Source organism: Tauraco erythrolophus, chromosome 2, assembly GCF_009769465.1.
Source record: "Tauraco erythrolophus isolate bTauEry1 chromosome 2, bTauEry1.pri, whole genome shotgun sequence".
NCBI lineage: Eukaryota > Metazoa > Chordata > Aves > Musophagiformes > Musophagidae > Tauraco > Tauraco erythrolophus.
Window position 1 is genome coordinate 83454174 of NC_141466.1, and position 22387 is coordinate 83476560.

At 37.8% G+C, this 22387-nt stretch overlaps 1 protein-coding gene across 1 annotated transcript in view; it reads left to right on the forward strand.

The window, feature by feature from the left end:
• The window catches only part of SMOC2 (SPARC related modular calcium binding 2), a 148024-nt gene that overhangs the window by 53856 nt on the left and 71781 nt on the right, over positions 1-22387 (forward strand). Inside the window, exons 3-6 of the mRNA XM_086627135.1 lie at positions 8486-8592; positions 9712-9811; positions 17207-17254; positions 21615-21698. Coding sequence (XP_086483261.1) covers positions 8486-8592; positions 9712-9811; positions 17207-17254; positions 21615-21698 — 339 coding nt within the window. The remainder of the gene's footprint in view (positions 1-8485; positions 8593-9711; positions 9812-17206; positions 17255-21614; positions 21699-22387) is intronic.

Below are 22387 nucleotides of genomic sequence, written 5' to 3' on the forward strand. Positions count from 1 at the left end.
ACAATTCACATAAAAAACTGAAGCACATCAAAATATGAGTGGAATTTCCCATAAAGAGGTATTTTACTATTTGCTATTTACTTTCCTTAACCAGAAAAACACCCAGCATTTGTTTCATTAAAATGGAGCTTTCAGCCATAGTGAAATGTTTCACTCATTTGAATAATTAGTACAATGAGTTAATGAATGAATTAAGGACATGCTCGGAGGATTTGAGATGTTATGAATCAAGTATATTTCTGTCCTTGGTTAAACATGTTGATACAATTTTCCCTTTGTGAAAAGAAAGGAGGACATCAGTGAGCAGTAGTTGTTTTGGGCTCATAAATTAATCTTGGTCCCATAATTCATGAACCTAAGCATCCTTTGGGGAAATGTTACTGTTGCCTCTTAGCTAAAGAACTGGATTGTAAATGCTGGGCATGGTTTCTGAGTGCACTCCTTATCCTATATTCCCACAGAGGCTGCCCTCAAGCTCAGGTTTGCCTGCAAGCCAGGTGTGAGCTTGACATGTGCTCACAGTGCCTGAGCACGTCTCTTAGGTCAGCATGTGGGCAGGGATGTTGGTTTGGCCGTTCCACCTGCTGCCTGGAAGGCAGCCCTGTGGGCTGCGTTTGGGAGGCAGAACATGCTCCCAAGATGTTTTATTTTGAGAGGGAAAGATGTAGTGAGTAGGTTTGGTTCTTTTTCTATCTGAAATGAGTGAAAGTGAGACTGGACCAAGGCATCAGTCTATAAAATAAACCTGAACACACACTGAGAGCTTGCACAGTCTGCAGATTGAGAGCAGAGCAGTTTTCACTTGTGCTCATCACTACTCCTTTTTTTCCTCTCCTTTTTCTTTTTTCTTTATATTTTACGATGAAATAGAAAAAAGAAAAAAAAATGAAAAGAAGGATGCAGGGGCTTTTTATTATTTGGGAAAAATATATTAAAATGAGAATGTATTGAGAAGTAGTATCAGATTTTTTTGGGGTTTTTTTTTTGAAAATAAACTTGTTGGGAAAAAAATTGATTGTAAGGCAGATTTTTATCTTAAAATACTTTTAGCTAGGAGCTGTCTCCTCCTTCTTCATATATATTTTTTCACTGTAGGCACTTCGTTCAATCTGTAGGATGACTGCAAGTTTCCAGACTGTAATGCTGACAATCCTGATACAAACGCTGTTCAGCCTCAACCTAATTCTGTTTCTGAGCCTTCATTTATGTTATGTATCAAACCTTTATGTATTAAGCCATTGTAGTAAAGGTGTTAAATTGAGAAGCAAAATATTTGACATCTTCATGAACAAAATGCATCAACATACAGAAGTTATAATTTATGTGGTTTCTGAAAGCAAGAGGAGTTGACTTCTGAGTATGCTTTCTAGTAGATATTTAATGGGGGTGGTTAAAGTTTTAAGTATGTTTGGAATATTTTTTGTGAAATATCCTTTGCTCTTCAAAGTGTATCTGCTGGTACATGGAACACAGGACAGGTAACACTGAAATCGTATCCACATTTTGCTGGAGATGGAATTTCTCCTCTTTTAAAATACTCAATTTTGCTTGGTAGTATTTCTCCAAGCAAAATTTGCCTAAGCCAACCTGCACATAAACAAGGCTTATAAGAGCATTCTTAGGCACAGAAAAGGTATCTTTTTATAATCAAATATGCACTACTGCAATTGTATGAAAGTGATCTTTTCATTTTGTGGAGTTTTCATTTCTGCTCATGTATTTTCAATTTAAGTTTCAGATTTAATGTAAAATTAACATCTTAAAGCAACTGAAATAGAAACTGCTACTGCTAAAGCAAGAATATTGCACTGAAGACTAGCAACCACAAATAGTTGCAAGTCTTCTCATATTTTCAGTGCAAGAATTATAAATTGACCTGTATTAGACCTCTCAAAACTATCAAATTTCTATTCTGCTTAGAAAGACTAGTCTGACCTTTGGTATGTAAAAAATCAGAAAGCTGTAGCTTTAGTTTTACTTGCAAATATTGGATTCAGTTGTAGTCAGACTGTGTCTCTCCAAGTGTGACTGTTAGCAAATCAAGAGAAATATTGCTGTGCCAAGAAGGAATCCAGCACAGCATTCCTTATTTTATCTTGAAGCTTAGTTATCTAAATTACTGGGAGGTTGCAAAATGTAAAAAAAAAAAACCCCAAACAACACAGCAAAGAAACCCCACACTGCCTGCTTCTGTTAGATGACAGTAGAGAAGAGTTTAGGTTAAAATTGCTCTGCTGTTTTGCTTGAATCCAGAATGCAGCAATAAAAATAAATAGTGAGTCAACCAGCCCTTGTCACGAAGCAGCAAGTCTTTATTTTATGGCTGTGCCAGGCTAAATGTCTGTGCTGACATGCTTTCTAACCCAAGAGGCAAATAATCTCTGTATCTTTGAAACTGAAACTTTGAGCACGTATAGCTTGCTATATGTTTCCTATCACTAGGGGCTACAGCTATTTATATGCTTTCTTGGTAGACATGATCAGTTCTTTGCAATATATATTGACCTCTGTCAAATTTCATAGAGAATTTTCATGTTACGAGTAGTTTATGCCATATAAAAACCAAATAATGTCTTGTGCTCAGCATAAAATGTTTTTGTGCTAAACTAACTACGAATTAAGACCATTTGACTTTCATCATATCACTATCCGTTAACAAAAAGTTATGGTAGTGGGAAAGAAACATGGAAGTAGAAAAAAATTCTGGTTCATTGTTAGGACAATTCAGTAAAGTGCTCAGGTGGATAGCTAACTTTAAATAGCTTGTTGCACTGTGTATTTCTGAATTTAAGGGCAAGTAAGTGTATATCGGTATTCTGGCATAATGGAAGGACGATAAGGGAAACCCACAGAGAAAGAGTGAGAGGTATTTAGATTATGTGTGTCTATACTAGGTCTGCTTGTTCACATCCATGTGACTTTAGAAAAGCTTTCTCTTTAGCATAAGAACAGCTAAGTATTTGCAGAAAGCCCTCAAGGGAACTTTTTCTTCAAATGATTAAGTTTAACCACTTTATAAGCAGTTTTAACAAAGTGGTAAATGTTTCTGATCTGTTCAGCGGGATATTCCATCAATAATAAAATAACTAAATAAACTGTGAAGTATATTTTATGCATAAATACATAACGAGCCCATGTCACACACAGTAATCTCTTTGAAAGCAAGCAAAGCCTGCTCAGTGTATTGAGACTGGGAAAGGCACTTTTATTCATAATGAAATATATAGCAAACCAAGAAATACCGGATGAACTAAATCAAAATCTTTGAAGGAGATTTATCTATTCTTTTGGCAAGCTGTTTACTTTTCCATGAGAGAATCTGGGTTAGATCTCCCTGTGGAGCCCCAAAGTTGCTGTAAATTCAGTTGTATTAAATGTCACTTTAGAGATGGTGTTTACACCCTTGATGAGTTTGTGTCATTGTTTTAAAGATAAACTTCTACTTTGCAGTAATAAACTTCTCTCTGTGTGATATATTATTAAAGGATTAGCCAGCAGAGCTGAACTTGATGGTTATTTTCCTTTTTTCTCAAAAGCTCAGTGTTTTCGGTGCTGTACTGTTGGAAATAAGGCATAAAGTGGAAGTAGCTCCAAGTTGGTCCTGTGCTGTTTGTGAGGCTATTTATGTTTTCAGAATTTCCATGGATACTGCAATTTCCTATTAACTTCAGTGTTATTGCAGAGTCCCGTGCTCCCAGGTGTCATGTGTGACAGAACCTGCTTCTGGATCCTGCAGCAGTGTGCCAGCGATACTTCAATTCATAGGTCACAATCTTACCTGTTGCACATAGAAGCTTAGCATAGAATTAAGATGGCTTTATATTTCACCTGTGCCTTCCAGACACGGGTCTCCTCTGGAAGCCAGAATTGTCACCAGGGCAACTCAGAAAGACCTGCCCAAACAGCTAGAACTCCGTAATCTCCTCAGTTCTGTGTTTTTCTGTCCACTCCCATGCACCTGTTGTTGTCTGCCGTTATACACCCCAAGATGTATTTGTCTTCTAAAACCTCTAGCTGCCTTTGCAGTCTGGTGCTAAGTCACAATGGTACAATCAAGGCACTGGCCAACGTACTGTTCTAAAATGCACCGAGCTCTTTTCCAACCCAGTTTGACAGCTAATACAGTCCAAGTGAGCTAATTTAAGGTAAACTCATGCATCTTAATGCTCAGTTTCTATGCTAGGAGAATATTTTTCCCAACAGGCTTCTGGGATGTAAAAGCCCATTTGCCTGGAGTTGAGAGGATAAGTCTCACTGAGTCAGTAATTGGCATAATGCAAAATTACAGCTGCGCATATGTATCTGCAAAATTATTTTTTCCCATTGTCTGAGTATAGGCAAATAAAGCCTCATTTCAGCCAGCTTTGTACAGGTCTTAGAACCAGGTCATGTACCAGATTCTGGCCTGAGCCTGCAGGCTCCTTTATTAATACTTATGCTAGGGAGAGAAATAAAGTATAGTGGGAATTCTAGTCAGAAACCTGTAACAGTTTCAAGCCCCTTATTTTTTCTACTAGATAGTTCCAAAAGTTTAAACAAAACCAGATTTTAGAAAAATAAAAAAAGAATTTTTTTGTTTGTTTGGTTGTTTTTTTTAGAGCTAGAAATCCAATATAACAGCAGTCGAACAAGTCAAGTTCCAGTGATGCACAGTGTTGCACAATGCTTTTCATCCTCCCAAAATCTTGCATACTTGGAGTCCTCTCTGCTCTCAGGTTGGTTGTCACCAGTGTGACGCCATTCAGCTCAAAAGAGTTTGACCTGCTTTGGTCAGGGTCCATGATAAGCAAAATAAAAGCTGTGGGCTGGTTAATCAGCACAGAGGTACCAGAGAAGTTCCACCACCTTTCATTCTTCATCTTAATTTCAAAATAATCAGGGTCCCTCCTGACCTGAATTATTCCTGTTCTAGATAAAGAGGAAAGTTGAATCTGTATGTGACAGATTTCACTGGCATCCTCTTAGATGTCAATATTCCTATAAAACTCCTTCTGGCAAGCCACTTCATCCTACAGTCATCAAACTAATTTGAGATTCACGTCAGTCATCTTCATTAGTTACACTTGTGCAAGGTGCACAGAGGGGTGTGTAGACAAGAATTGTCTGGGTGCACTCAAAGGACTTTGCACAGCGAGTCCCAGATTTGGCTTCACTGAAAGCATGAGTGTTGGTCATGTGGACGGTTCATTCCCCTATGGATTAGTATCTCACCCATTGTGAACTTTCACCTGTTAGGAGCTGTAAGGTCTCCCTACCTCTATCTCGTCTGATACTTTGATGTGAGTTCATGTTTCAGCCTTTCTCCCAGTCATGGCAAGAATTAATTTTCTTGTCCTTTTTCAGCTGTTATTTTACATAAATCTCTAGCACTTAAATCTCTTAAATTCTTCTTTTCCTTTGGAAAATTTGTTTGAAATCACCCAGTAGATTTAGAAGGTATTGCAACCAGGACACAGAGGCAGATGCTCAGATGGTGTAATCTTACAAATTTATTAAAAAAAAATATTATAACTTCTTTTGGCTTCAATGATGTTTTATTTGGAAGGAATTTAGCTCCTCTGAATTAATACTCTAGTGTTCATTACTATTCTGAGGAATAAAATTTTTATATGTCTTCTTTTTTTCTTGACCACCCTATTACATTTCTTCTAGCAGGTTTGGACCACATCTCTGTATCATAGTTATTGCCCTGTGGCAATACCTTGGTGAATTAAAAAAAACAGAACTAGCAATAATGTTTTGACTATACACAGTTCCAGATGCCCAACTTGATAGGAGATCTTCCTCATGGGTTTAATTTGGGTATACTAAAACACAGTAATGCCCAATGGCTTTAAAATGTTTCTATTGTTATATAATACAAAATAAGACTTCGAACATGAATTTTATATTCCACTAAATTTGGTCGTTGTTGATTTTAAAGCATATTAGATCATCCACAAATAGGAGGCCTTTAGAGCATCAGACTGTTTAGGAACAAATGGTGGACAGTTTTGGAGAACTTCTCTTTCTTCTTGGCATGTCTTTATGATAATTCAAATATTGGAGATAATTTACAACTCTGCTGGTACTATACCAGAGAGCTTATGTGATGGAATTTATATCACTTTTCCTTTTAGACATTTAAACCACATGTCATTCTAGAAAAACGAGGACAGAGGTCCAACAAAGGAGTGATTTATTTTCAGTTAAAATACTAGCTACATTAAAACCACATGTTATTAAGTACTGTATAACCAAACCATGCTCAGAAGAAGGCTTACGACACTGAAGCTTGCTGAGAATGTTTCTTTTTTTTCCCCAAAAAACTTTGGCAGTGCATACATTAACAGACTTTACCTGAGCTGCGTAGTACATTGGCTGTAATTTTCCCTTGACAAAACAAGTTATTAGAGTACCAGAGTACAAATTAATTCAGTTCCTTATTATTTTTCTCACATTTCTGGATGGTCAAACTTTTCTGTCTGTTTTAGGTAAAGCATCTCTGTGAATATCCATCTTGAAACAGCATAGTACGATTAAAGTTGTTAAGACTGTTGGGCATTTTACCAACATGAACTCTCATAATGCTCCTGTGAGAAGAGTAAACTAATGCACAGAAGTAGTGCACACAAATCCAAGACCAGAAGGGAAATCAATACGAAGATTAGAATTAAGGGGCCCCAATTTTGTTTTCAGGATGCAGATGCTGAGGACCGGTTTCTGTCCTCATTATGCTACACTTCCACACCAGGTTCCCTAGGACTTGAAGGGAATTTTTTATGCTAATGTTGCCAGGTGAGTTGGCCAAAGCTGGGTGGAGAGGACCAATGAAGGATTCGTCCTGTACAAAGGATTTCTGCAGTAGCACCAAGCTTCCATGCTGGTTCTGTGCATGTGTGTCTGGATAATGCTGGCACAGAGAGGGTGCTTGGGGGACTGGGAACTTAGCTGGCTCACCTATATGCTCCTGAGGATTGTTAGATGCCAAAACCCTGCCAAGATATGCTGGTATCAAATGAGGAAGTGAAAGCGTTGTTGTCTCACTGTTCAGATTCTCTTCAATGTGCAACTTACATGGATGAGAAAGCCTGTCCCTATGCTTTATAAGAACTGCACAAACATTCACAAATCACCACAACACCCCTGTCTCACAGGTAATTGCTGGACTGTTTTAGCCCTAGAAAGGAACTCGCCAGTTACTGTCAAACAGTCTTAAACAAAGCAGGGAGTCAGAAGCAGCAAATTTCTCTGCTTGTATGCTTGAGATCATTCTAATTCAGATGTTACAGTCACATCTTGAAATCATTAATACTACCTTAAGCTTGCCTGGTATTCTCATTTATCCTGAAATTGCTTAGCTCAAGTAGATCCTGAAGTATTGATTCTGCATCATCAACATGCTAAAATTTGTAGCAGCTTCAAACAAAAAAAAGTATATAGTATATCTCTTTTATCACCCTTTGGCTGCCTTATTGAAATGCATTATGTGTATTAGACAATATGAAATATTAAGCTACAGAAACTCCACTGAATTGAAGCTGCATAGTTTACTGCCTTGTCTTGGATGGAGACCAGTACCAAGTGACGCAGGAGATGGTGCAAGAAACCACACAGTAGACAAAAAAGGACCATGTGGTAGGCTTTGACTTGTGCCACGTCTAAATCATAAAATGTTATAGTAAATTTTAGCATAATATGAGTTAAGCCTGTACAAAATTATTATTTAATCACCTCACCAACAAGCCTATCTGCTGTACAGTATATGTATATATTTTTTTTTTTACCAGCCTGGTCAGCACACCTGTAGTCACAGCTGAGATCGCTGCCTGTCTGAAGTAAATGGTGTGTAAACTCACAGTAGGAAATAAAAGGCAGCTATACTCCCACTGCCTCCTTTGCCTTTCCTGAAGTGCTAGAAAGCTGATGCTGCCACCAGCACTGAAATAATATTGTGGGGCACAAAGTGGCAGCTATTGCCGTGTTAAATTGATAGGAGAAACCCTGTTTGGGCTTCTGCCCTTTGGCAGCAGTTAGAGCAGCAAGGTTGTCTCTCCAGGAATTGATCCATCTCGTCTCCCAGTTCTATCTTTCCCCCTCTATGCTTCACTTTGTGGCCTCTCATCTTTATGGTGGCAAAATTTCAGTTTTGTTTACTCTGCTTGGCAGCATGAGTACTTTTGGGCGAACCAAAAGGACTCACAGGTTAGACAGTCAAACGTCAGAGGAAGAACATGATTATGCTGATGATTCACATATGATACTCAGCAAAAAATGTTACTATCATGCAGGTGAATGAGGTGAATTAGGACAATATTTCCCAGAAGTTATTGTCTTCCATTGGTTTTGGTTTCTAAAAAAAATGCTAGTGATTGTACATTTTCCCTGACTATAATTTTGATTCTCTTTATGTGGGTCTCAGAGCCTTCTTCCTTTTTTTTTAAATTTAGGTTATCTTTTCTTCGTATTGCATCATCCAACTGACTTGTCTTCTCTCTTTCTCTAGATGTTTCCAGATGTGTGGCTGAGAGGAAGTACACCCAAGAACAAGCTCGCAAGGAATTTCAACAAGTGTTTATCCCAGAATGCAATGACGATGGCACATACAGTCAGGTTGAAATTTTTCATCAGTATCTTACATGGCTGAAAAGTTAGAATGTGTGTTTCCAGAGCACGAAGAAGAGAGAAATGTAAAGAAGTGAAATGTAATTTCAAAATGAAATGTAATTTGTGCTAGTGCTAATGTTAATGTTAAAAAATGGGAGGAAAATTCATGTTTTGTGCCAAGTCCTTGTTATTTTTTTTCAGAGTTGGCCAGCATAAGAGCTAAACGTTACCATTGTTCATGTGATAAACTCCCTGTTCTTCTAGGCTGAGGCAGCTGAGTCATTCTTGTAGCCCCCTGAATACTCATCAGATGGTAAAATGCTTGGAATTTCTGATCTGTTCCTGATCCCAACCAGAAATCTTGTGACCAGAGTCCATATCTTAGTGCTAAAGCATGAATCATGCAGGATTCTTACCTATTCTCAGCTGAATTTCTGCACAAGCGTATGATCTAAGACTACTTTACTTAGGTTAGATTATGGAGTTCAGAGGGACACAGTTAGAAGCTTACCCTGTGATATGTATCCCAACCAGGATCACCTTCTGCTGCCTCTGTACTGCATTTCACTTGCAGAGTTGTGCAGAAGACAATCTTCCTCATTTTAAGCATGGTGAAGGAAGTGATATTGGCTCTCAGGAAATATAATGCAATTGATTTCTTAGAGGAATTCCAAGAGTTTCCTTTCTGACAGCTTGGGATATGAATAATGCTGGCAGAAGCACTCTGTCCTGCTCCTTCAGTGGGTGGAACAATATGTTCTCTATGTGGAAAAAAAGCTCCAGATTACTTGCTTCAGGAACAGTTTATGCATCCCTTGAGAAACTTAGTTGTGAGGTTTTCATAGCACCTGCACCTCACTCTTCTCAAATAGGATGTAAACAACCACATATTTCAATAGTTTTCCATTGGATTCTGAAGGACCTGTCACACTTTACTTGAAAGAAGCTCTTCTTTATGCTAAAGAATCATATGTAGGACTGAGATTAGATCCATTATGGTTTATTGTTCTAGGTTTTGTCAATATAGCGTGCTGGACTAGTCTTTTATACTCATGTGTCATGAACACTGTGGGATAACAGACATATGTCTGACAAATTGCACGTGGTTCATGTAATTTCTGACAGGTTCAGTGCCATAGTTACACTGGATACTGCTGGTGTGTCACTCCCAACGGTCGTCCCATCAGTGGTACTGCTGTGGCCCACAAAACTCCCCGGTGCCCAGGTAAGACTTTTTTGGATGGACAGGTTATGGTGTTGTCTCATGAACAGTAGAGTTTATCTGTGGCATCTGATTAGGCTTTAGAAGAAAATTCTTCACTGGAAGAGTGGTTCAGCATAGAAACAGATGCTGGCAGAAGCTGTGGTTGCCCCATCCATGGGGATTTGCAAAATTTGACTGGATGAGGCTCTGAGAAAGTTGGTCTGACTTTTAAGCTAGCCCCTACAAGAGTCCTGAGGTCACTACCACTCTAAACCTTCCTGTGATTCTATGATCCATCTACTTTATTGTTTTATAATCTAGCTATTAAAGGAGTTTTCTGCAGTGGTTATTTGTATGATATTTATGTGTCAATATATGAAACCGTGCAACTGACTTCCTGAGGTAGTCCTTTAAGTTGAAACTCCCTTGCACGTCAATTCATTGCAAAAAATTTCAGAGAGCTCTGCCTTTTTGGTATTTTAAGTATTTAGAGAATAGAAAAAAAAACCCACTCCCTAAAAAAATATGGAGTGTGAATGTCCTGATTTGTAACGTAGCCCAGTGCAAGAACTCCCACTGCAAATCTCATGAATGATCAAATCCAGAGGAGAAATAAAAATGAAACAAAGCATTAAACATAATGGAATCGTTGCCTGTAGAAATTAATTGGCAAATCAAACTCTGCCATGTGTACTGCCCTTTGTCTTTCATCAGGACAATTAACAGGTTCACTGGATTTTAGGAATTTGCTTCTGACCCTATTTCATTGACATTGATAATAAATATAAATCACCAGTGTATGAACATTTGCCAGAATTGCTGTTCACCGTCCTTGAGGCTGACAGAATTGCACAGAAATAGCTCTTAAAATACTTGAGTTCTATGTATTGCATTTCTATTTGTGCCGCAGCACCATTCTCTGTCAGAGAGCGGAAGAAATAGCCTTAAAAAGCTAACCCTGTAAGGTAAATGAAGCTGACAAAAAGTGCATTAGGACTTTTGAGGAAATTCACCTGGTCTGATCTACTTAAATCGTTCAAGCACAATATCAATGTTTGGCCACTGAGAAGGTTTCAACAAAGATTCTAAAAAGTTAATTCCACTTTTAAGTGTAAATGATTTGCTGAATCTTCCATGCATCTTGTCTGTAGCTGAATTTTAGCCAGAAAGTACTCTTCAGACTAATCCTTTGATCCAGTCTGAAAAGTCACTGTGGAATGTCAGTCAATTGTGAAAAATAATATAAAATATTCGTAAGCCTTAAAATAAAGAAAAATGTGCATTAATTTTAGTGTGATTGTTATTTATAACTGGATCGCATCTTCAGAAGACACATGGTTAGTATAACATTTTTGTGCTTCAGTGCGTTCTTGAGCAGAGGTGCTTTTGCATGTCCAGAGCCAGGGCTTCTCTGAAAGCATACCTTCATTGCTTTCTCTGCAATATCAATTTGTAGCTTCTGCTCTTGCACTGACATCAGTGAAAAAGGGGTTATGCTTATGCTGAAAGTAAGTTCAACAAGTAATTGTTTGGCAGATGTGTCACAACATATGGCATTATGTTTGGCTCAAAATGTTGCTGAGTTAGATACTGTACTTTCACTTCTGTTTGTATTCAGTATTATCAAGGAGAAGCTGCAGTGTAATTCCAGGTTATTTAATAGATTGATGAGGATTATCCTACCTCTACGGGAACCAGACCCAGTTCCTCTCAAAGGTATATTCATGTGCCTAGCACATGAACTGCCAGACTACTTCAGCTCATTTTTGAAGGGGTGGTAAGGGGAGTTTGTTTTAAAGAAATGCTAAGGAGAAGGTAAGAGCAGCACTTGATTTTAATTTAGTAGCTCAGAGATAAATAGACTGCTCCAGGGCCCAGGTGAGTATGCAGAGTCTGATTTTACCTCATGGAAAATCATGAGTAATTTTCCAATTCTTCTGAGATCCTTTGGGATTATCTCTGCACATTTCCTCCCCTGCTTGTATCAGTGCTCTCATGTTTCACTGCTCACCACTTCTCCTTTGTCCCTCAGGAAAGAAGTCCAGCTAGAGCAGAGTTGGGAAATAGATTTAGGGTGCTAGGGGATTTTGCAGTAATAGTGGCTAAAGGATCAGCTTTTTAAGAGGTCTGGAGAAACCTTGTTCAGCAGAAAAGGCAGGTACAGATTTTCTCAGAAAGTTGTGTGGTATAATAAGACAAAACTTTGCTCTTATTTTGGAGAACGAAAGCCTGAAGCACAACTGCACCCATTTCCCAGTATATGTTCAAAATTGCCATCTGTTTAGGATAACAGAGTTTTTTCCCCTAGAAGGACTGTTGATGTTTTCCAGATCACCACTGATTCTCTTTCATACTTTTCCTTCAGTACCACTATGCACAGGAATGATGATCAAGTTAAGTAGATGTACTCCTGTCTTAACTAGTATTTCAGAGATGCAATTTCTTTAACACTATTGTCCCTAGTCAGTCTAATACACTGCGTGGCAGGCATTGCCTTGCTATTTTTTGATATTGCAGATAGGCAGATCTTCTGTAGCGGTGGCATCCCGACATCAGCATGTTTATGTATTTTCACTTGCTTCTGTGTATTCTGCAGGCATGATGCTATAGCTATTCTAAAGACATTAACGCAAATTTTTCAGTTTGCATGTGCCAGACTGTTTTCTCCCAGTATCAGTTTTTGCCACCTTTTGCCTTTAGAGCAAAACGTGGACAGACAATCAAAATAGCAGGTAGAGACAATTGTGAACATGCTTTTGTAATGATTTTCTCTTAGGAAATGTGATACCGTGGAATGTGTGAAAATTTCTCTTTCAGTGTTTGTTTTCAATTCTAGGTTAGTTCTTCAGTAACTTCAGATAAGGTTTGAATACATGTCTAATCAACTGTGCTGTTCCTAAACTATGGGATAATTTCTTGCCTTACTTTTTCTCCCAGTAGAACCGCCTTTGACTTTAGTGAATATCCAGAAATAGGAAAGAAAAGCACGACAATCTGGAAGAACTTGGATTTTAATAGAGGATATATGGAACAGAATTCAGGATGGGCAGTTAGGAGTTTGGTTTCCCAATTGCATCCCCTATCCGTGCTTCACATTTACTGTGTGAAATTGGATAGGTGAAACAACCTCTAAGTTTATCTAACTGTTAATACGGGTCAGCTGCATAACATGATGCTTCCTAAAGCTATCTCGGGTCCTGGAACAGAAAAGTGTCACGTGTACTTTTAATGTAACTAGCTGTATGAACCAATTTTTGCTCATTGTGGTGTTCTGGTTGCTCTTATTGAAGCTATCTTTTCGCTAGAGGCACAAGGTGTGGAAAGATGAAGGTTATCAGCAGCATTAAAAAATGCAGGACTCTCCAACTGATTTATGTAAAACCTTTCCTTCAATTACTACATATTTACCTGAAAGAGGCTCTTCCATCCTTTCCAGTTATTCCTGCACCAACTCTTGGTACTGCTAAAACACACATGATAAATCTTGGAGTGCCATTCCACTCCATGGAAATAATCTCCTCTGTTGCAGGAGCAGTGGTGAGAAGGAAAGTAAATCAAACACATTCCCATGACAGCATTAAAAAGAAAGCTCCTTAAAAATGATGAATGTCTCCCAATACTTTCACTAAAGAACACTAGACATAAAAAAGACATTTTTACAACTCCCCATCTCTGTTATCAGCACCACAGGGAACTGCAGAAATTCCACAGGCACTGAGTCCTGGGAAATGGGACAGAAATTGAGAAGCAGGTGTTATCATTGGAAAATACATGGAAAATGTTCATCTATTGTAGGTTTTTTATGCCATATTAACTCTTCTGGGCTTCTGCCAGTGAGATCGTAGATGTACGAGCAAATGTTTTATTATTCTGTGCAGTACTTTTGCTACCTTACAATTAAGATGCCCTGATCATCTTTTAAAGCCAGAACTCAGGTATGTTTAGATATTCAGAACTCTTCCTGTCTGTATAGTATTATCATCAGACAATATGATGAAAATGAATATATTTGGGAAGGCAATAAACTTTTTTAGTTTACATTATATTGCTTTTGTTAGGTGGGAAAAACATCCATCCTTGAATTTTCTAGTTCTTCTGTCCTAAGACATAGTACTCTGCTGATAAATACAGTCAGACACACACATATGTGAAATACGGAACAACATGGGAAGTTTACTGTCTTGTTTCTTGATATCTTCATTCAGTGGTTATGTGTTAAATATTCTGTAGCAGAATATCAGAATTCATTATCTAAACTGAGTAATAGTAGACTCTCACCTTTTCTTTTAAAGCCCAGTGACATATGATCAGAACTATAGAAAACAGATATGCTGAAATCACAAGCCACAAAACTCACATCACATTCCCTGGAAGATTTATTGTGCCTCAGAAGTTGTTAGACTGAAAGTGGGCAGAATTGTGGGGTTTGCAATAAACTAAGGCATAAATATTTCTGCATTTTTTTTTTTAATTCTTTAGAAACATAAATGTATAGATGGCTAAGGAAATGTACAAACTAGAATGGTACTAAATTCTTCTTGTTAAAATAATGCTCCTGAATCGATAACCCTCCTTGCCATGTCCCCTTCCATAAATATATTTATGTGGTGATTTGGTTGTTTACAGCACACTGAAAACTTGAAAGCTGATTGTATTTCCTAACTTTCAAATAAGTTATAAGTTGCTGTTTCTGTTTCTTGCCTAGCTGAAAATGTGTGCATTCATCGTGAGTATTGAAGATGCAATTTCCTAGAAACTTACAAGTGCAACTTCCTATCACTATTTAAGCTAGAAGTACTTCTAGCTCAAGCGTATTCAGAAAATGGTAGAAAAAATTGATACAAGCTCAATAACCCCTCCTCGCCCCCAGTTTGGAGAAAAGAAAAGTTTCTGCTGCAGAAATTTGAAAATTTCATGTGCAACTATGTGAAAGGCACAGATTGCCCTTTGTAGGAAATCCTGTAAATATTTTTGTTAGACTATTAAAAAAGTAATGTTAGCCCAGTTATCCTAATTTTCATAGCATTAGTCTAATTTCATAGTGAAAATAGATTCACTATGATAAAGTTAGCCTTTGTGAATGCCACTCTCTTCCTCTGTCCATCAATTTTCCTTCAAAATTTAGGTTTAAAAAAACCAAGCAAAGCATAGATAATAGAATTCAATTCTTGCTGTCTGTACTTGAATATCATATAGTCATTATTTCTCACCATTTCACATACAAATGGAGTAATCTGAAGGCATCTTGGTGTTGATGCTAACTGGAAAGTTTTTTCTGCTTTTGTTTTAATATATGGAATATTGTATAAATTTCACCACTGTGTTAAATCAATTAGGTATAAACTGAACTTTAAGTTCAATTTATAATAGTTGTTCTGAATGTACATAGAGACACAACACTGATGTCCAACTGAGGCTTTACTTAACTTTCCTTTTAGTGCAAAAGGACTATCAGTGACAGTTCATCACACAAATTCCACATGCTCAGACCTCAATTCTACTCACAAATTGATGTAAAACTTTACTGTGGATGAGACTCAGACCTAAAATCTCTGTATTTGCAAGAGAATTAAAATTATACTCCCGTGCATCAAAATTAAATTGAGAAACTACAGAGTTAATTTAATTGGATGAAATTTGAGGAAAGATTGGGTCACTGGTATTTAGCGCAATTAGAAAAACCTGTAATTTTGTATGCAGTACTTTCTAAAACTGGAACATCTCATTTGAGTTCAAGCTAAGCCTCTTATCAAATTCAAGCCAAGCATCAAAAAGCTCAGATCGGTCTTCAGCTAGCGTAAATGTAAGAATCTGCCTCCTCTTCAGAGTGAGCAACATGGATTAGTATGGCAGCCTATTTAGAGCAAGCTATCCCAAACACCCTTGGATGTAATTCCTACAATGATAATGGCTTTATTTTTTCCTGTCTGAATTAATGCTGATGCATCCCTAAGTATATTGAATTTCTAGTGATTCAAACATGATGCAATCAAAATACAGTACCACCAAAAAAGGAAACAAGTCTAAAGTAGAATATTTTTTATATGGATGTATAAAAACTGAATCCGTCCAAAGGTAATACCAGCTTGGTTGCATTGTTGTGTATTCTTTTATGCAGGCTTTAAAATCAGCAAGCCCAGTTTGTGATGTTAACTGTCTTCCCTCTGGCAAACTCCTGTGTCTAAACTTCATGCTGAAGTAACAATCAGTTCAGCATGGTAAACAAGGCCTGTGATTTAGTGGGTTCTCTTATTTATATTGTTGTTTTAGAACAGATTTGTTGTGCTGCAAGGATTGATTTTTTTGTGTGTTTTGTTTTAAACCCAGTGGATTTTGTTATTCCAGAGGGAAATAAATTAACAACCAAACTATTTCACGCACTTCTGAGCATGTCAGATGTTTTCACTTCTCTCCCCCCCCCCATTAATACAGGTGTATGTAAGAAGAGATGATGTGATAAGAATTCATAGACATTATGCTTTTTAATTTTCTCTTCAGAGAGAAAAATACCACTTTTAAAGATGAGAAGTCTCTAGGAGTTAGAATCTTACGAACGGTTGTAATAATGAGACATAAGTGAGAAACAAGGGAATATTTCTATTTAAAACCCTAAGGACAGCTAACTCTTGTAAAAACTACTAAGAAAACCAGTGGATTCTCCATTTCTTTATGATTTGGAATCAAGACTGGATGCTGGGTTGGAGTCCAGGCTGGTAGAATAAACTGTTGAAACATGTCTCCTGCCAACTTCCTAACTCCTTTCCCACCACTACTGTCTGCTTTCCGAAGGGCCACAGCTCTGAGGATGTCTCCTGCAGCCAGCTCAGGCTCAAACTCAGAATAAGGTGCTGTCCCTGCCTCCCCCAACACGCACCCTTTTCCACACCAGAGTAGAGTTTCCAGAGGGCCTTGCATCAGGTATTTAAAGCAGAAAGGGGCAGTTTTTAATATGAGCCAGGTCTGGGATAGAGGCTGGAGAAGGCCTACAGAGCAGCTGAGGTGCATGGGCAAGACTCTGTGTGTAGGAAGGTGCTGCCCTGCACAAGGAACGGTGAGGGAGTAGTGCTGGGGTGATGCGTCTTACTGTAGGACCTGTCCTTGCTGGGTCAGTGGAGAAGGGAGACGTTGACTTTGCAGCATGTGAGCATGTTCTTGCACTTGTGTCTATGTAGTGTTTAATGTTATCTCTTTCTCAGGTTCTATGGTGGCCAAGAAGTAGCGCCTGACAGTAAATCTGTCGTACGCAAATGCAGAAGCTAGGCAAAGCTAAAATCTTTGGTTTGCAAGGGAAGAATTTGCTGATATTTATTGCTGTAATAAACAGAAATGAATAATTAAAGCTGAACTATGCTCCTTAGAAAACATATTAAAAGTGAAAATAATGTTTTTCTGGTTAATTCCTTTTTCCAATTGCAGGTTCAGTGAGTGAGAAGCTACCACAACGAGAAGGTGCAGGGAAAACAGGTAAATATCTTAGTTGGCCTTTAAATAGAAACTAAAATATCTGTGCGATACACCACTGTGATTTTCCATTGGTTTAAATTACCAATATATAGTCATCATATATTATATGGCTGCATCTATAATATGTATACATGCATACATGCTATTCATTTTATGTCTACATTGTAGATATTTAGTAAACTTACGAGTATAAACAGATATATATGTATGCATGTATTTGTCTGTATATGCATAGACATTATGTTTTGCTAATCTGGGTCCTACAGACTTTTCTATTCTGTGCTGTTTGGAAAATAACTTTTCTTCCCATAGCTATACTCTGAAATATTTTCCCATACTGTTCGCTTGCCCTGGAGGACAGATTATTCTGTCTGTTTGATAAAGACAGCATTCTGCAGTCCCAAAATCTCAGAAGTCCTCACTTTATTTCCATAACAATCACTGCTTGAGTGATCTTGGACCCAGCACTTTGCTCTATATGTGATTAATTCATCTGATGGCTTACATTCATGGCCAGATGATTGTTATTGTTAGAGATAGATCATGGTGTATATCTTGTTGGCAGGACAAAATCTGATGAGACTCCAGCATAGCTGGTAGATTTAAATGAGGGTGATGTCTGTGCTTTAAACAAAATTAAAGCTTACACTCTTTAAACACTTACAAGAGTTTTAAATTTATCTAAAAATAACGTACTAAAGGTTGCTGTCAGTTACACTGACATAAATTAATTTTAAAGAAGTTACTCATATTCATGCTATGATAATGACTATCTTTAGTTTGGTGCACTGTAAATATAATCTTTTTTTTTTTTTATAGGAACTTTTGCAGCATTGTAATATACCAAACATTTAAATAAACTATTGTGCTGTTAGGTTAAGCAAATCAGTACTTCTTTAAAGGCTAATAGTTACAAGTACTGGAAAATTGTTCCTTCATGTATTTCCAGACAAATTGTGGGTTCCACTAACCTTAAGTTACCCATTTGCTTTAGGTCAGGACTTTCATTTTCAGCTTTGAACTGAATGAACTATTCTATATATAAAACTTGTCTGGAACCCTTTATTTTTGTTTGCGACTGTGGCAGCTGAGCTGCTGAACCCTGGATGATCATAGAACAAAGAACTGAAATGAACACAATTTATCAAATCTCCCTTCACTTCACATGTATTTGAGTCTAAAGTGACATAGTTGCATTTTACTCGTGCCCTATTTTTATTGTCTAGCACAAGCCTGCAGCATGAAGGGCTGCTGACCTGGTTCCCAGGTGGTCCCTGGCTCTTCTCAGATGCTGCTACCTTCCTCTCCCCACCCTTCTTCCAGCCAGTCACTGCCTTATGCTTTAAATAAAGTCATGTTGTCAGAAACATCACAACCTCTTTAGAGACCATCACAGAGTAGTGAACAGAATCAACTATCTTAGTTAAAGAGCTGTGCTTCGGCTTCACAGCTAGTGTAGTAAAAAGTATTTTGTAGCTCAACTTCAAAGGTCACAGCGGTAGTTTTTGAAATAACCGTAAAACTCCCTGCTCGTCTTTCCTCTGCGTGTTCCTGTGGACTAACCAGGGGTGCCTGGATGGGGATACCTGCTAGGCAGATTCATGACGTTTTCACTGCTGCAGAGGACATACTCCAGACCTTCAAGCATGGTCTTGAGGACTCTACTCAAGAGACAGCAAAGACTTAGCCTGAGACAGTCTCTTCTTCCAAGATGTCCCGCAGAGACTCACAGGAGAAGATGACCTAGCGGGCCATATCTGTTGCAGTTGTGCACCTCGCTTTCTCTGGGTATTCCAAGAGTGAAAGAAAATTTCCAGCTGCAGATTTTGGGGGTCAGGAGCTCTGTTTGCATGTTTGCAAATTTTCACATTAAACCAAACAGGAATAAAGCTTAAAAGATAATTCCTAATGTATCTTCCCTGGCACCGCAATTCCCTCCTCTAGCCAAGGAAAATATTCAGACTGTCTGAAATCCACAGGTGTCAGAGATGGGATCACATCCCTTTTTTTCTGTTTCTTAGCTGACTGCAGGACTATGTTCTTGATAACTGAACTCTGACAGCAAACAGAATGGTTTCTGTTTAAATGTGAGCACATGGACTGATATGCATGTGCCAGCTGGGAAGACCTATGCAATTAACCTGTGAGATACCTAATTAACGTGAAGATGGACTGCACTGCAATTGTGACTCTCTATTGAATGTTGAACAGTAATAAAATGCCATATGCCTCTTCATTCTTAACACAAAAGGTTTTTATGAAAACAAGATGTACCTGACAGAGTGCAAACAGAAAATTAATGTGGGTGTCTTCCTACAGTTTAAGAGTAGTTCAAGAGCTGTTGTAGCTCCTCCAGTTCTAGAGTGCAGTTAATATCTTTTATATTATACAGATATCCTATACCAAATCTTTGGTTCGTTGACGACCAAAAGCTAAACTCTTTCTTTATTTTCGAATAGGGAAATCTGAGGCCAGTTTTATAACTCAACCATTAAATGTCTGTTGAGTTGTTTTTGAAAAAAAAAAAAAATTCATAAACTGTTTTAAATGCTACTTGAGCGAAGTTCAAGAGACTAATTTTGTTTGGCTTGATAATTGCTAAAATTGCAGCATTATATCTAAATTTCAGGTAATAACATAAGATCAAATGTGTCACGAATAAAATTGTGTACCAAAAGATGATTAGAATAATGTCATTTAAACCCAAAACCAAGTTTCTGGCTTAACTCTTGGTATATATTTACCTACCATAAACTACCCTTTGAAATCTGGGTTTTCTGAATCACATACTGATTGATGATCTAAATGTATGTCTTGATTCTCAGTACGCTAGGATACTTGATGGCCTCTCTGAAATTAATCAATGGTCTTATTCCACCACCCAGAGGACACCACAAAAATGTTAGCAAAGCTAATGAGAAGTGACAGCCTGCTATGATCTTCGAGCAAAGTATCCTGTCATTGTGTAAACATGACGAATGAGCATTCTTAAAAGAAGTCTCCTTATGCTTTTGTTAAAACATTTTGCAGTGAAAATATTTTTCTATTGCTGCTGCTTTGGTTTTATGAAAAGCATGGAGGTTAGTGTTCCATGGCTGCAGATTTGGTTTTACCTGCTATCTGTGTTTACTTGGTATCTGTATTTGCTGCGAACTAGACTGTGGCATCCAGAGGAAGGTCAGAGTGCCTCCAGATCCTCTGCATGATTTGCATAAAGACAATACAGATTTACAAAAAAAAACTGTGATGGTGACAACAAAGAGACCGGGAGGAGACTTCTGAATTGCAGTAGCAAGAAAGAATGGAAACAGGTAGAGTATTAGCCTTATAGCTGCTGCTCACTTTTACCCCAGTAGAGCTACATGCAAAAGGAAGCTTCTCAGTTACCTTCCGTTCCAGCTTCTATGAAAATGTCAGGAAAACAATCTGGAAACTATGTTGGTCTGAGATCAATTATGAAACTGCGATAAATGCTAGTAAAACCTTTGCACGGAAGATGCTGTTCACTGCGGGACATCTTGGTCTTGGAGTTAGCTCCAAACTACAGGAAACAGCAATGACTGGAAAGTACATACTGGCAAGGCCTACTATGTCATATTTACCCAATACCTGAAATAATTTTAAATAGTAAAAAGGTAATAAGGTAAAGATTGGCCTTTGAGTACCATTCTTTCTCACAGAATGCTAAGTTAAATAATTTTTCATATTGAATTTTTCTTTTCCAGCACTACTTCCACTGTGTTTTACTGAATCTAAAATTATCCATATCCTCTTATCATTTCTGTAAATTTTCCTCCCTCTTTTCTTGCAGTGATTGTTGGTAGTGGATGGACGGAGATGGCTGACTGGAGGATAAGAACTACGCAAACAATATTGTGGTTCTTTAATCTGTGAATCTTGCTTATAAAATCAGCTTGACTGTTAAATAGATCCTGCTGTGCAGAAAGAAACTCTCCTTTCATTTTAAGGTGTCAGCATGTCTGCAGCCACCTGTTCACCCCAGACTGCGTTTGCTTTCACAGGTCTTACCCCTTCTATACATTTATGTAATTCTTTAGAAATGCTGATTTGATCAGTTATAATCTGTAGTTATCAATATGCAGCATTAAAAATGAAGAGTTAGTGTCCAGGGAGTGACCTGATCACTTCATGCCTCATCAAAGACCCTGTAATCATTTCATCAGCCATACCTCAAAAACCATCCATTTATAATCCTTCGTCTGTAGATGTCATATATCTATGCTGTGTAGTACCTACAAATAATGTTTAAATTATTGTTTGTTTACCGGCCGGGGCTATGTGCAAATCATTAGTATCAGTCACGTATGTACACTTATTTAGCTTACTCTCATAATTGTAGTCTCCTTGCAAATCTTTTCCATTCTGAATTCAGATGATGCCTCAGCTCCCGCGCTGGAGACTCAGCCTCAAGGTGATGAAGAAGGTAAGCATCAACTGGAATTTAACAGTACAGTATTGAACTATGCAGTATGAACCATATACCACAATGTCAAATGCTACCTGAAAGTTAAGGTAACTGCTGGAGCAGTTGGAAGAAATTGCAAGAAACTGAAAGCATCTGAACCTTTTTCCAGAGAAAGCAAATACAATAGATCCTTTACTTACAAGCAATGAATTTCATGTGATGATTTTGAGGCGATGTTGTAGTTACAGAGCAATGTTATTTAGCAATGTTAATTGTCACTGCACAGGGCAGAGACAGGTTTTAAACTCGAGCTAGAGTGCAGATTAAAACTGTATGGCCAAATAAGGAAGTTAAAGGGTAAATTCTGTCTTCAGCATATTGCCTAGTAATGTTAAGGTTGATGTTTTGTCAGGCTTATTTGCCTCTGGGGAAATTCAGTGCTCTGTACGTGGAAAGCTCAAAGACTACGTGCAATGATAGTCCTATATTGTGGCTGCCTTACCACTCACTGCAAATCTCACAGAATCTGAAGTTATTACGTATTTTGAGTCCACATTGGGAGATGTTTATTCTAATTAAACATAATTTTAGTCTACAAGTATTTATTTCAACTTTTTGTATGAATTGGGTATGGAAAGAACTATTCATGCCTTTGCATATATAAAGATTTTAACTTTCTAATAGAAATTAGTGCGCCCTTTTATTTT